General features: G+C 45.5%; 1 protein-coding gene across 8 annotated transcripts in view; it reads right to left on the bottom strand.

The window, feature by feature from the left end:
* LOC149321477 (serine/threonine-protein kinase WNK2-like) overlaps nt 1-15808 on the bottom strand; it is a 155823-nt gene extending 140015 nt beyond the window's left edge. For 5 of the 8 annotated variants that reach the window (XR_016281050.1, XM_089522937.1, XM_089522906.1 and 2 more), the window contains exons 1-2: nt 15266-15804; nt 13088-14076 (exon numbers count right to left, since the gene is read on the bottom strand). Coding sequence is in view for 7 of the 8 variants with exons in the window: in XM_089522937.1 (XP_089379063.1) it covers nt 13088-13951 (864 nt within the window). In the remaining variant the exon portion in view is untranslated. Of the gene's footprint in view, nt 1-13087; nt 14077-15265 lie in introns of all 8 variants that reach the window. The other 3 variants (XM_089522956.1, XM_089522947.1, XM_089522920.1) reach the window with 3 other exon arrangements.
* Between the last annotated feature and the right edge of the window lie 350 nt (nt 15809-16158).

The raw sequence follows: 16158 nt of genomic DNA, 5'->3' as shown, positions 1-16158 counted from the left end.
CTCCAGTCTGCTGGGATCTCTCCTGTTCTCCAGGAGTTTTCAAATATGATTGCCAATGGCTCCGATATTACATTTGCCAGTTCTTTTAATAACCTTGGATGGAGTTCATCTGGTCCCGGAGACTTAAATTCATTTAGATTAACAAGGTGTTCCTCTACTATCTCTTTACTTATTCTGTGCTGAAATTCCCCTATTCTGTCCTCTGCTCCATTATCCTACTGCAGTCTTCTGTATCACTCAAAAATATGCTTCAGAGTGTTTCCCAATCTCAGTTTGCCAGAGTAGAATACATGGAGGGCTACAGTGAGTACAAGGAATCAGCCCTATTCCAATGACTAAGCCATTCTATCAGTGATAGAACTTGAATGCATCCTTGTGAATATCCTAAAAACCATGTCCTTATCTGAAATAGTAGGGTTACACAGAATTTATAATGAATTCAATCCATTAAAATGTGTGATTCATTTACTGTATGCTTCTACCTGTGGCTAAAGTTATTCTAGTTTAGTTCCAGTTCAGATCAATAACTAACTATTCAGTAATTGGTTTGGCACACATGTATAATCTCAGTTCAGTTTCAGTTCAGGAGAAAAATGGAATATCGATGGAGTTAAATATCCATTTATTCTGCATTTCCTGAGGACCTATGTAGACCCAACCATGACAGATGCCATTTATTTATTCAACAATTATGACTACCGTATATATTCATCAATAAGTCGAAAAATTTAAGCCCAAAATGGGCTCCAAAATCCTAGGTAGACATATACACAGGTCAATATGGTAATATTTCTCCATGAGCCTTGAGAAAGCTGTGAAGAAGGGAAAGAGGAGAGAGAGGAGAGAAATCAGAGGTTGGTGTCCCCCTTTTTGCAAGCCATCAGCCTTCGGGAAAGTTGTGAGGAAGGGAGGGAAATCAGAGGTCTGTGTCCCCCTTTTTGCAAGGCTTCAGCCTTGGGGAAGGTTGTGGGGAAGGGAGGGAAATGTCCACATTTTGCATGCCCAAATCATAACCCTTGGGAGAGGTCCAGAGAGGGAGAAGGAGGGAGCAAAGTGGTCCCTCCCCCCCCCCCCCCCATTTAGAGCCTTTGTTACATGTCTCTGAGTTTGACCCTCAACTTATGCACGGGTCGACTTATCCATGATTTTGCCCCCAAAACCTGCCCTCGACTTATACATGAGGTCAACTTATACACGACTATATACAGTAACTAAATATGTTCATCCTTTGTTCACTCATTGTAGTAATATATCTAACCAGAAGAGAAGCTAACTTTCTATATTATGTGGCTAATAATTTTGACATATTGGTGTTATCCCATTTTCTTAAACGAAAGCAAGAACAGTAAACTTCTCTTTAGCATTCATTAATTAATAAACAATATTTTAAAGCATTTTTAAAAAGTTGTATACAATAAATCAAATCAAAGATAGGCCCTACCGCAGACTGAATACAATCAGGCATAATTGCAGGCATTAGATGTGATGGAGTGGCATGAATTGGCACCTTTACACATATAAAAGGGACACTGCTTGCAACAGATAAACTGCATATGAAAGAGCTGCACCAGAATTTTAACTATTGATCTAGTGATAGATGCCAAGCATTGGTGCATCTAATGTTCTTAGATGAGATCTTGCAGTTTTATGGCTCCACTGTTTGCCAAAGATTAGTGGTGGGGGTAGGAGAAGCACAGCAAATAATCTGATGAAAACTGTTTTCTCTGTCAATATCACAATCCCCATCACAATTATGCCCTGCCCTCAGCCAAACACAGCATGCGTGTTCAAGTTTATCACATAAGTATTCCAAACTCCAGAACATATGAAGCTTAAACTGTAAAGCTATGTAATTGCTCATAAATATAATGTATGTTTTCAGTCAGTAAGAGAGTATTTAAAGTATAGTACAAAAATATAATGTGTTGTAAATTAGCATGTTTAATGTCATTGCCATTTTGGTGCAGTGTTTTGTGGATGCATGAAGTGTGAGCTGATCTATGCTGTGACTGAGGTCTGCTTCAAGCAGAGGCTAGGCAGATTGCTTTAGGTGGCATAATGTGGTGGCATAGCTTAAAGGCAAGAAAGGGTGTCTTAAAATATGTAGAGGCATTTAAAAATCTTGGCATTAGAATGGGGAAAGGGTGCCATCTGGATTCTGGTTTAGGCAGCAGCATATCTTGGACTGGCCTTGGTGGGAGATAATATGGCAATGAGTTAGCTTGTTTAAGCTAAGTACAATGTCTCAATCCTGGTCCTGGATGAGTAATGGAAAGCCACTGTCTGGAAGACACACAAGCAAAGAGTAACCTAAAGCTAGATTCCACTAGCAGTTTTTGCTGCAATAGGACCATCCAAAGATTCCATGGGAATGATAAAGACAGAATCTAATAGTTTGCTCTTTGTTTTTGGTCCACCTGCATTTATCCTTGCCTGTATCTGTTCTTGGCTGGAAAGTCATACATACTTTAAGTTAGTTACATAAACCTTAAAATAATGAAGCAAACAAACTCTTTTGTCAAAGTAAACTAATTCCCTAAGAGGTTTAAGCTAATGCTGAACAGGTTTTGGACAACAAGATGGAGGAAGGTCATAATGTCAACTTTTTCCTAATAGGATTTTGTACAATGTAATAGTAAATAACTCTTGCACCTGCTTAATAGATACTTTAAATACAGTTTGTCAAGCCAAACCCCATCTGAAAACTAGAGTAATTGTGTTTTCCCCCCTGAACCACAAAACAAACAAACAAACAAAAACACACCTTCAGTCAGTACTGTAGATATGGAAGACCAGGCTTCCAAGGAATATTTCATGCCTTTTATTTAATTCTCAGCTACACATTCCAAAAGTATATCTCTACTCTATATACCTGGAGTGGGAACTATGCAGCCTTCCAGATGTTGTTGAACTGTATCTCCCAGGAGCTTCAGGCAGCATAGTCAAGGATGAAGAGTGCAGTTCAAAAACATCTGGAGGACTATACCATTCCCACCCTGCTTTATATACAGAGACAGATTTTTTTTAAATGACGATTCCAGTGGTGACTTTATTGAACAGGTCAGTAAAAAGTAAGTTTGGCACTGTGTCATAATCACTAGATGATGGTATAGTTAATAAGATAGGGTAGAGGTAATGTCCTGCGTAGTTTCTTGGTACTGTTAAGTATTGACTACTGCAGAATTTCAGAATTTCTGTACTTCCTTCAGTTGTCTATTATGGGGGTCATTTTAGCAGCACCATTTGTTTGTTTTATTTTATTTTATTTGGACTGGCAGAATCAGCGTTTGATTTTCTTTGCTAAAGAGCAAATAAATGGGTATATGACACTGATAAAGCTGTTACAAAAGTTCATTTGATGATTTTATTATGTTTTCCCCAAAAGATTTACATTTTAAAGTTAACTTGTGCTTATGAGGTTTTGTTAAATTATTATTTTAAAGTGTCTCCAGCTTTTAAAAATGATTGCACCCAGACTTGACCAGAGTGGCAATTTTTTTTTAAACTCTCCAACTAAATTAAAGATACTTTTTCAAACCGAATGTTTGAAAAAAGAATCTTAATGTTGTGTGCTATGCTCATTGGTAGTGTCACCAATTATGTGTACATATATCACAATATTTTACCATATACTGTATTGGGTGGGATGTCTAGACAAGCAAGTCAGCTGAACAATACAATGAAGGACAGAAATCTTCTCTACTCTTACTTCTATGTCATACCACTCTGAAGATTTGGGGAATGTTCTGAAGTACTGTAATATGATATGTGGTTTCTACAAGTAGTTGGGTGATAGTGTGTGTGGGGGGGGGGCAGAGAAGATTGCTCCTTCAACCTCTTGTTACAGTGCTTTCTTCATTTTTCAGGCCCAAGACATGCTTTCTGATAATATGGTACCTCCCATTCCCCCACTTAGCAAATTCACAACAGTAAATAGCTAAGCCTTAGCCATGAAACATGCTCACTGTTATGTAGACAAATTTTTACATAAATGTCTACACAAAAGGCACCTTTTATTTAAGAACAGCATAATACTCTCCCTCTGTTACCAAACCTTAAATCTATTCACTGAGGAAATGAACTGGAACTATTCTGATTGTCCAGCTGAAATGAATTTTTCAAAATCCTCCAGTTGGAGAGAGCTGCACCAAAGCTGTGTTCCAGTACTTAGGATTGGAGTGTGGCTTTGGCGTGGCTTCCGGACTCTTCAGACGCATGCATCATTTAAACAGCATACCTCCAAAGTGACCCGAAGCAGCTTTATTTTGGCCTGTCTGTATGGCCCTTAGTAAGCCACAAGAATTACAAATCATAACCAGTAGTTTATATTAAAGAAACTTTAATAATGAAGAACTATGAGACAATGCACTCCTATTTTTGTCTACTGATAAATTCCTTCACTCCAAGAATTTAGTTGGACTTACTTCTAGTTTAAGTTTATATCTGATTGTAGTAAATGAGAAATACTTCAGTTCCAATGATTTTGATGAATAGCTTTTTTGTGTTTTTGGGGACTATGAGGCCTTATTTTAGAAGAGTTTATTCTTGAGGTTTCGACAGCAGCTGTGGCTGGTATCTTCAGAGATTCATGATTTTGGTGAAGTCTGACTCACCCATACTGGGGAGTAAGCCCCACTAAATGCTGAAGGATTTATTTTTTGTTAAACATAAAAAGGATTGGGTTTCACATAGTCTTAACACATACCAGATTCCCACCTGAAGTATGAGGAAAATGAGAATGATAATCTCCCTTGCAGGGACATTCTAAAAAATGACAAATGTTATATGGATCACTTTGAAGACCCAAAGCAGAACACAGCAATAGCAATAGCAAGTATATTTCTATACTGCTTATCTGTGCACTTAACCACTCCCTAAACGGTTTACAAAGTGTAAGCATGGCTAGTCATTATTCTTCTTTTCAAAAGACTCATGAAAAAGTGAAACAATAATCACACCAATGCTTTCAGGCTTAAATTGTTGCCAAATGTGCAACACAATCTTATGCACACATAAACACCATCAGTGGGGCTTACATCTGAATAAACATGCATACAGCTGAACTGTTAATTTAGCAGTCACTTCTGCAAAGAAAGGGAACCTCAGACAAGTTGCAAATGAGATAGGAAAGGAAGGGAACTGTCCTTTGGCCAGATACTGACTTTCTCCTTTCTGTTGCAGCAAATTTTCTGCTGTGGAGGGATGAGGAGGATGACAAGGCTTTTGCAAACAAAACAAAGCACAACTAGGAAAAAAGAAGCATCTTTTGCAAAATGAAAGTCAGCTGCAAGTGGGAAATTTTTTAATAGTCATTTTAGAAAACCAACTCCTGAAAGCTTTGTATTCAGCTCCCCCTGCTTCAGCATAGTGGACAGAAGACAATTTAGCCTCTTATTTTTACGTCTGTGTCGTATGCCAGGAAAAAGGCAACATATAAATAAAATAGAATAATTCTTTCCCCAATGCACTGAAGAAAAACAGAAAAAGAAGAGGTGACAGTACTCCCATCCACACAGTTTGAAACTTTTCTTTTAAAAATTATCTTAGGATATCAGCACAGGCAGTTCAGAAAGTCTCACCTATATGGTCACCTATATTGAGCTTCTGTCCCATATTGAGCCACAACAGCAAGATCAAAGCAATTTAATTTGGTTCCAAACTCTGTACTGACACAGCAACAGTAATGTGACTGTGAGCAAAGTGGAAGCAGTAAGAATGACAGCAGCCCAAGGCAGGTTACAGACTGCCCGTTTGGGGCGGCCTGTAACCGGCCCTTTCCCCGCTGTATCAGGGCCTTAGCTGCCACAACGGAAGCCTCTGAGGCCCCGATCAGCCACTTTCCAGGCCGCGGGGAAGCAGCAAAAGGCCGCTTCCCTGCGGCCTGGAAAGGGGTGTCCTTGGGGCTTCATGCCCCAAGGACACCCGATGGCGGCGAGGAGGAGGAGAAAGGGGCCGCTCGGCCCCTTTCTCCCTTGCGTCCCTGGTGCAGCCATCCAAAAGCTGCTCCAGCGACACAAATGGCAGAAGGAGCTCCGTTTCAGAGCTCCTTCTCGCGCCACAGAAAGGGCGCTCTAGGTGCCCTCACGTGGCGCGACATCACAACCGCGCCGCCTCATTTGGAGGCGGAGCGGTGGTGACGTAGTCATGGTGGTGCCCATCTGTATAGGGCGCCGCCATTTTGTACGGACTGGGTCCGTACTAGGGTTAGGGGCATCAAGAAGTGACGCCCCTTTCTAACCCTAGTACGTGCTTGTCACGTACTAGGGTGCCTGTTTGTAATGGGCCTAAGAGACCCTAACAAGCCACAATCTGTTGCTTACTGATCCTTGGTTATTTTGGGACTTGAGAAGGACACTTAAGGGTTTGCTTTCTGCTTAATTTTTGGTGACTTCAGCCACTCCTGCAAGCAGACAGGGAGATAAAGAAGCAGCTTAAACTAGCTTGCCATTCATGAACAAGATCCCAGGAGCCTCTGGAATTTTCACTCATTCTTATCTGCCAAATTGCAACCCAGGTGAGAATCTGCTGTATAATCCGCAAGGCCTTGGATGGAATATGAGAAACCACAAGCACACAAAAAATAAAAGAAAGGTAATGCCTAAGTGAGGTGTACACAACAGAAAGAAAGATTAATCAGTGATATGGTCCATGTCATTTTCTTCATCCACATGGGAAATACTCTTTTGTAGCAGCACCTTTCTGGCTTACAATTTAAATCTTTTCATTTGCATATATTTTGGCTTCAAGAGATAATAGCACTATATGGTTTTAATATCCTTCTGTATTATACAACACTTTGTGTAGCTCAGTTCCAGACCTATGCAAAAAAATAAAAAATAAAATAAAAATAAAAATCAGCCACAATATTTATCTGCTAGGTATCAGACATCTGAGTAGTCTCTGTGGTCATGGGCAGACATTCTACAGTGGAAAGATGATGTGCTCCCATGTCTGCAACTCAAAACACAGGCATATATGGAGGCACAGAACACAAGTTTGTTCGTTTTTTAAATCATGCAGATCTACCTTATTCACCCCTCCAGAGCTGCAGAGTTCCCTGTGATCCCATCATGAAGGCTAGCAAGGATAGAACTCCTTCTCCAATAGTAGACTTTCCTTCCCAGTCTTAGAGCACATCCCCTATGCCCTTTGGGATACTCTCTCCAGGGGATCACAGAATTGGAACCTTAGGCCTAAGTCCAATTCTCAGTCCCTACTAGAGCAGACCAATGAAATCAATGGAATTTACATAAGTATTAATTTACCAAGTTCCCATTGACTGAATAAATCGACTCTAGTTGGGACTAACAACTGGGGGAGGGGAGGGCTGGGGCCAAAAGGGTGCACCCTCACCTTCCTGCCATACAGTGCTTTACTTGTGAATAAAGCAATGCGGGGCAGAGAGGTGGAAGTGTGCTGGGCCCTCTCCCTCCCTGCCCCATGCTGCTTTATTCCTGAATAAAGTGGTGTGTGGTAGGGACATGAGGGGGCCACTTGGCTGGGTATTACCCCTCTTCTGGGGTGTCACTCTGTGGAGCCAGCATTCCCCGCACCCTCCTATGACACCACTGGGAATCTATTATTTCTTACTTTGTATCTCACCCTTCTTAGTGTTGCAGAGAGAAAGTAAGATTTTAGAATAGCAACACAAACTGATTGCCATGGTATAGTCTTTATATGCTCATGAAATCGCTTTCTATGTATAAACAGAAAGGAAGTCAGCATGTGTCTATTATCCAAGCACATACACACACACACACACTCACAATGAAACACATTCATCTACTGAGAAAGACCTAAACCAGTTTGCAAGATATACACAGAAATGTCCCAACCATTTTAAATAAAGATGATAGAAATGCTTCCACAAAGAAAGAAAACAACTCTGTGCTGTTAGTCATAGTTCTGACCATGCCCTTTAGATGATGTAATCCAGCAATATACAAAATCCCATCTAAACTTAGGTTGCTAGCTATTTGCATATTTCAAACAAATCATCAGAGAATATATTCTGACATGACAAGTTCAAGCCAAGATATATACCCCTCACAGTTCTGCTCTTGTTTCAAATACATTTCATTAGCTGGCAAGCCTAAAAACTTACTTAGATTTTTAGCTTTTGTAAATTAATGTTTTAGTTGAATCTGTTAAAAGTTATTGTAAACCGCCTTGGATCCTATTTTGGAAGAAAGGCAAGATACAAGTGCAATAAATAATAAATAAATCCCACTTTTTAGGCACATAAAAATATTTCACTTGACTCTGTAAAAACTAAATGGGTTTATGCAATGCTTTGTTTCTAATCATAGGCATCACACACACAAATAGCCAAGAATCAGGATTATATAGTTCCCATTTTACATCTAGCAGCTTAGGAAACAATGCTCTATAGCCCTGGACCAAGCCAGGAAGGAAGGGAAAAGAGGAGGAAGGGAGGAGAGGAGAGGAGGAAGGAAAGGGCTGCCCACCTGCCGCATTGCCACAAGCACCTCCTCTGGGGTCCCCCTCCCTCCCCTTCCCCTCTCCAAGAGACCTACCCTCCTCCACAGCCATGGAAGGAGTGAGCAAGAGGAAAAAGGGAAGGGAAGGGAGACATGAGAGAGAGGGAGAGGAGGGAAATAAACAGAGAGGAAAGGGGTGCTGCTCCGCTCGCCTCATCCTCCGTTCCAGCCTCTCTCTCTCTCTCTCTCTCTCTCTCTGGCCTCCCAGCTTCCCTGCCATCCCACCGCGCCAGCGCCCCCTACAGTTTGCCACCCCTAGGCAGCCGCCTAGCTTGCCTATATGGGTGGGCCGGCCCTGGCTCTATATAGGTGGTTCTGAGATCCATAGAAATCTGCACATATGGTTGTCAAATTGCCACGATCCCACAAACCTGTCCCAGTCGACTAAATCAGTGAGACTCTATTCCTTTTCCCCAGGTTTTCTGTAAGTTGTGAACAGTAGTATGTACCTATTATTTTCTGTTAGACAGAGAAACGAATCCTGTCACTCTCCCAGATTCTTTGACATGAATTAAGATGATGGGGAACTGGAAATAATAGTCTCTAACTTCAAATAAACTTTTATCTGTTCTCAGCAATTTTCTCACCTGTGAAAGTCTAAGCACCTTCTTTCACAAAAATGCTATGAGCTATCTGAAGACTGAATAAAGTTCCTAGTCTGAGACTAACCACTGCCTGTTCACCGCCCCAGACTTCTCTTGGCTATTTCTCCTCAGGACATTCACAGGAGTATAAATCTCAGATAAAAGTTGATGACTTTAACTTTGAGAGGGGTCTTCTAAACCACACTGAATACTTCAGGTCAATAGTGTAGGTGTGCAAGAGACACTTTTGAAGTACCAATAAATTACTGGGCAATTCAGAAAAGAAACAAAAGAAAAAGGTAACTGTCTCTTATCTAATCTGGTTTTGGGGTTTACTTAGCTGGCTCTGATGCTTAGAAGAGAAAGTTCTTGAACATTAATGCTAAACTATAGTCTGGCATTACAGGAACAAGTCTGGTTCAGCCATGAGCTAATGCAGGCATTTCTCAGCCTCCAATTTCAAGCTGCAGTTTTTATGTATTCCTAGCATTATAGTTAGGATAAAGCAAGATGATCCTAGTTTATTCAGATGAGGCAAAATTAAAACTAACCACAGTTTGTTATTTGAAAAGGAATTCCAAAATTCTTCCAAGCTGATCCTCACAGCCTTGTTGGAAGAGGAGAGAACTAACTCCTAGGATCTTTTCCACAGCAATAAATTATAGATTAGTATTACATCCAGATTAGCTCGGAAAATGATTAGGCTTAAGATTCACTGTATGCACAGCTTAATATAAGAAACATTGATATGCCCAAGGACGACATTCCTTCGAACTCACAAAAACACAGACTAAAGTGTTTGGGCTGGCACCCTAAACTTATCAGGCCTTCAGGCTGACGTTTACAGAACTGGGAGAAATTTGTTTTGATGCAAATCCTTCTCGGTGCTTGGTTAGTTGCAAAGAACAAATAGGGAAGGAATAATGATCTATCAGGACAAAATTATTTCTTAGCATGCACCTTAGGCTTATCAGGTAGGCAGGATATGTGCAGTATTGGGGGAATTGGGGCAGTTTTGTGACAATCCCCTGGGAGCACTTGTACTGTTTGATAGAATGTGATTAATCTAATGTGTCTCCATGACCAGTCCACAATTATAGGTAAGTGGGGTTATCAAAAGATAACCAACAAGGAGTTTTTGCATCTTACCAAAGCTAGGTGGGAAATTATCATCCTGCTAAGAGGATATAGGCTTTAGAGATTGCGATCAGGTTATCCTAATGGAAACTAAAGGATACTTCTGTCTCTTAACAGTACAGGTCTTTAGCCAATAAAACTGACTGGCAATAGATTTAAATGCTATGAAGAATTATAAAAATAAAGAGCTAGTAATTTACTTTGGTATCCAATGCCAAAGCAACATGGGCAGCTTTTCCTTTTGATGCAACACTCCATGGTGCCCCAACCTGCTCCAGTGGGTTTATCTGTTCTCTGGAACAAGTTTTCAGAGCACAGCACGGGATGCATGAGGTTGCTGCTGACTTCAGAAGAACCAGTGGGATCCAGAAATCCATCATTGGATCTAGGCTAAAACCCACATTGTTGGTTTTTTTTAAAGTTTTTTATGACTAACAAAATAAGCTGTGAACTACAGCTACATGACATTAAAGAGATCAGATTTATAACTGGAAGACTTAATTGCTAAACTGAGTTGCATACCACACTCGTCCTACTACCACCATTACATTTCTGAGGCATCAGCCAAGAATACAGTCAGGATGTCACTTTGGTGTTGATTGATAAGCAGGATGCAAACACTACAGATAAACTGATGTAGCTTCCCTCCTACAATGTGATCTATGCGCATTACTAATTCATGTGCTAACTCGGCTATTAGACTTTAGTTTCACAAAATCTTCAGTGTGTCTTTTTTCCCATTTTAACTTAGACAATTCTAATGACACAGCATATCAATCACACTTTTGGTTCAATTTACATTTTGATCCCTGTAAACAAATTCAGACCTGAGTTTTCACTGTTCCTTTCCTTTTATTTCCAGAATTCATTCCGATCTTACAGAACAGTCTTGCTGTTCTATAATTCAGTATTACCAGCCTGCTCCATGATAGGTCATAAAAGGCAGCATGCGATCAGAAAGTGATGAGAAAGATACACACCTAGTCATCATTGTATCATTGTGGAATGAAAAGTATGCATTATTTACTGACTGCGAACTTCGCAGAGGAATTTCAAGAAGGGTTTAAAGTATCTGCTGTTCTCAGGCATTATGAGGGCTAATATTGCATTAAAAACATACATAAACAAACAAACAAACCCTGGCTACACATATTTTTAAAAAGAGATCACAACCAGTTTATGCAATCACAGCTAAATATAACAGTTGTGCTAAATATAATATACTGTACAACAAAAAAGTAAACAAGGAAAAACAGAAGTGAGCTGAAAGGTTCACAGCATCCATCTTTTTTCAATTGAGTGTATACTAAAGAAGAAACAAATCTACAATGAATAAAGACATAAATTCAAAAAGTCAGTTCTCCTTAAAAAGAAAAATAAAGCCCACAAACTTGGTCCAGCACCCTATCTATTATATGATTCATGTAATGCAAAGCCAATGAATGTTAGCAAAATCTATCCAGCTTTGATATTTTTAAACAAAGCAACAGAGACACCATAGCATTGAGACAAGCTTGTTAGAGACTAAAAACCTTAAACATAGAATCATAGAATCATAGAATCACAGAGTTGGAAGAGACCGCGAGGGCCATCCAGTCCAACCCCATTCTGCCATGTGGGAACTCTCAATCAAAGCATCCCCGGCAGATGGCCATCCAGCCTCTGCTTAAAGACCTCCAAGGAAGGAGACTCCACTACACTCCGAGGAAGAGTGTTCTACTGTCAAACAGCCCTTACTGTCAGGAAGTTCCTCCTAATATTGAGATGGAATCTCTTTTCCTGTAGCTTGCATCTGTTGTTCCAGGGGTCCTGTTCTCTGGAGCAGCAGAAAACAAGCTTGCTCCCTCCTCAATATGACATCCCTTCAAGTATTTAAACAGGGCTATCATATCACCTCTTAACCTTCTCTTCTTCAGGCAGAACATCCCCAGCTTCTATGATTCTATGACTCAATGAGATTTATTTTTGTAGACATCATGCAGTCTGACACCACTTTAAATACTGCAGCTTCATCCTATGGAAGCTGGGATTTCTAGTTTTACAAGGTCCCTAACCTTCTCTTCCAAAGAGTGTGGGGCACCTCAGAAAACTACAAACCCCAAGATTCTGTACCATGGAGCCAGAGCAGTGTCCAATTGCATTATTACTACAATGTGGACACACCTACAAGTTACACTTGCCGTAGACAGCTGCAATTTTCTGCGTTCACTTATTTCAGAGCAAGACCTACAGACATTAATGCGACTTACTTCTGACCATATCTCTATAGGTTTACCCCACATATGTGTGGCATTTTCTATCACTGTCACTGAAAACGAACAAAGTGTATTGATCCAACAGCACCAACGCACTATAGCATGAGCATTGCCGAATTATTATTATTATTATTTTAATCAGAGCGGAATAAAAAAAGGTTTTGCTGTGATTCACTGCTACATTTCTCTGACAGTTTTGGTCAGAACGGGGCTGTCTGGAGTCACAGGGGGGAGCCTGTTTCATAGCTCCCGACACAACCAGGCATTTGCTGAGACAGCATGGGCACTTGATTCCAAAGGACCCAATTTTACATGGGTCAGGCAGTTTGCCTTTAGTAAAAACCCAGGGCTTGAGTGGGTTAAACCTAGGAGGAGCCGTGTGTGTGTTGTGTGTGTGTGTGTGTGTGTCTACACATCCCATGTTGATGAGAAGGGTCATCCTGACCAATGAAAAGGCCGAGCTATAGTTAGCCCCGAGTCGGATAAGCTCAGAAGCAGAGAGAGAGAGGCTTCCAGCGAGAGGCTTTTTAGGGTCGCCGCCCTCCGTCCTCAGCTGCCCCCCAGCCCAGCCCAGCCCGGGGCAAAGAGCCCACGCCAAAGGCGGCGTTACCTGGAGCTCGCACCAGGCCACTTCCACCCAGGTCTCCGTGTCCAGGCCCTTGTAGACCGTCTTGAAGGACCCTCTCCCGAGTTCAATGTCGAACTTGAGAAACCTGCCGTCGGGGGAGGTGGCCACGGCTTTCATGTCGGCCTCTTCTTCCTCTTCCTCGGCCTCCTCCTTCTTGGTCTTGCCCTGCTCCTTGGTGGCCTCGGGGGCTTCTTTCTTCTCGGCATCCCCTTCAAGCTCCGGGACCCCCTCTCCAGTCCCCTTCCCCGCTGCCTCTGCCTCCGAGGCCGCCTGGGCTCCGGACAAGAGTCCCTGGGGGCCCTCCGGGGCCGCCGCCGCCCCCGCCGCCCCTCCGCCGTCCCCCTTTGGTCCCGAGGCCGGGGAGGGCTCCTCTTTGCTCGGCCTGGCCTCCTCTTCCTCCACCAGCTTCCCTGGCCTCTGGGCCGCCTTGGCCCGCTCCGCGATGATCCGCCGGGTTTTGGAGATGAGGAGGATTTTCTTCTGGGGCGGCGGAGGCTCCGGTTCGGTGGGCTCGAAGGGGGGCTCCTCTTGGTCGGAGTCCACCACGCTCCTCCGGAGGAAGCGCTGGTGGACGGTTTTGGGGTCCTTGGCGTAAGGGAGGCGGCCGGAGGGAGTCCCCGTCGGAGGTCGGGCCCCCTTGGGCATCACTGCTGGGGATGCTGATGCTGCAGGGTCCGGGCCGGGCACCCCGCCCCTGCGTGGTCCATCCATATTCATGGCCTTTCCACCCGCAGGAGAGCCTGGGCCAAAGGCAGCTGCAGCCGCCGCGGCTGGATGTCCTTCTGCAGCAGCAGCAACGTCTCCCCGCCGCGGAGGGGCCGCCCTGGCCAAGCCCCCAGTTTCCATTACAGCCCAGGCTTCAGTCGCTGCCGGGAGTGGTGGCGGTAGTGGTGGCGGCGGCGCCCCTGCGGACCCCTTGCTGGGGGGCTAGGCATCCCGGGGCATCCCGGGGCGGCAGCTCAGCCAGGCACCTGCGGAGGAGGAGGGGGGGATAAATAAAATAAGACCAAGGGGGGGGGGGGAAGGAGGGGGGCTAAAGCTAAAGTCAACTTCAGCTTCAGAGGAAGAGGAGGAAGAGGACCACCTGCAACTCCCCCGCCCCCCAGCCAGGGATGTCCACCTTCTCTGCCTAAGGGAGCCTCCCCTTCTCTTCTCGCTCAGCCTCCATTTCTGCCCACAATGAGAAGAGATCGGGTCAAAACCTCGCCCCAGACTCTGCCCCTCCCCCACCTCCAAGTGACAGAAGAGCTGACAGGGAGCCTTGCAAGGGGAGCTCTCGCGCTCTCGCTCTCTCTCTCCCCACTTGGCAGGGGGAGGGGGAGGGGAGGACGGACAGGAAAGAAAAGCCTCCCCCCTCCTCCCCCCTCCCCCACATACAAGTCTCACAAGAACTGACAGGGAACCTCTGCAAGGGAAGCTTGCAGGGCCCTTCTCCACAAGGCAACTCCAATCAACCCAGGCTCCTCTGGCCCTTATTCGAGAATAATAATCATAATAATAATAATAATAATAATAATAATAATAATAATATATTATTGTTATATGATTATAGAGGCCCCAGTCCGGCCCCAGCGCCCCTCTCCCTCAGACAGCGCCCTCTGGCCCTCGGCTGGCCTTTCCCCCAGCCTCCCCGCCCCCTCCGCTTCTCTCTCTTGGCTGGGGATGCTCCTCAAGGCCCCCCCTTTCCTCCCCTCAGCCCACTCCCACCCTTTGCCCCCCCCTCAGTCCTACTGCAGCCCCCTCAAAGGAAAAGCCCCATTAAAGAGGCCGGGGGAAAGAGGGCCGACCCAAGGCGGAGGGAGAGCGCTAAGCAAAGGCCAGGCAGGACCCACACGGACGCCGACCCCCCCCCCCTTCCTCTCGCCATTTTCCCTCCTCGGCTGCCTGCGCACCAGAGAGAGACGCCGGGAGCCCTGGCCACTGGGGGCCCTTGGCCTTGATGCCCTTCCTTTCCCTCCCTTGGCATCCGCATCCAGCCTTGCTGAGTGAGGGAGAGGAAGGGGAAGAGAGGGAGAAAAAGAAGAAGGGCCTCCCGGTCCCCACCCAGCAGCCCCCCAAGTAGAGGGAGGAGGCTGAGGAGGAGGAGGGGCGGGAAAGCAGGGGCAGGGGCCCTTCCCTTCCCGGCCCCGCAATGGAGCCACACACCTGACAGGTACTTACGCGGAGAAGGAGAAGGAGGAGGAGGAGACGAGGAAGAGCCACCCGCCATGCTCCTCAGAGGCCCTCCTTCGGGAGCCAGGCAGAAGGGCCCTCTCGCCCTTGGCAGGGCCAGCGGTCCTCCCTCCTCTCCGGCCGTGGAGCCTGGCTGCCTTCCCTTCCCTTCTCCAGCCCAGGCCGGGCTTCTCTTCTGCTGCTGCTGCTGCAGCACAGCCCCAACCCACCCGCCTCTGCGTCTCGGGCCTCTTCCTCTTCCTCGGAGGCTGCTCTCTCCCTTTAGCAGCCCTCTAGGCACCAGGTGCCCCAGGTGGGCCTGAGGGATGGAGAGCGAGGAAGAGAAAGACAAGCCGCCTCGGCCTCGGCCTCCGGGGAAGAGAGGGAGAGCGCCCCTCCGCTTCTTCTTCCTGGCCCCTGGGCCTTGCTGCTGCTGCTGCTGCCCTGAAGCCCCCTCCGCTCCCTCTCGGGGAGCCCACTCCCCTCCGCCGCCCGGCGCTTGGGCCAATGGCAAAGGCTGGCGTCCGGTTGAAGGCAGGGGCCCAGAGCCCAGCTGGGCATCTCTGAGCAGCCAATGGGAAGGGGCGGAGGGAGAGGGACCCCCGCTAGGCCCGCCCCGCCTCCTCCTCCTCAGTGGCCCAGAGAGAGAGAGAGAGAGAGAGAGGAGGCGGCCGTGCGTCTGCTGCTGCTGCTGCTGCTGCTGCTGTGCCCTGCAATGGCTCTTCTGCCCTGGTCTGCTGCCAGCTTCCAATGTGACTTCGCGGGGGGGGGGGCTGGGCAGGGCCTGGGAGGGGATCTGTGGGGGGGAGACATAGGGGCGAAGGGGGAGAAAGGGGTGCCGAGGGGGAAGAGAGGTGGAGGGTGAGCCGGAGAACCAGGGACTGCGGGCGGAGGGTGTGCGT

This window comes from Sceloporus occidentalis, unplaced genomic scaffold (assembly GCF_023333645.1).
Source record: "Sceloporus occidentalis isolate IW3139 unplaced genomic scaffold, rSceOcc1.0.p SCAF_1, whole genome shotgun sequence".
Classification (NCBI taxonomy): domain Eukaryota; kingdom Metazoa; phylum Chordata; class Lepidosauria; order Squamata; family Phrynosomatidae; genus Sceloporus; species Sceloporus occidentalis.
This window is presented reverse-complemented; position numbering and strand designations above follow the sequence as displayed.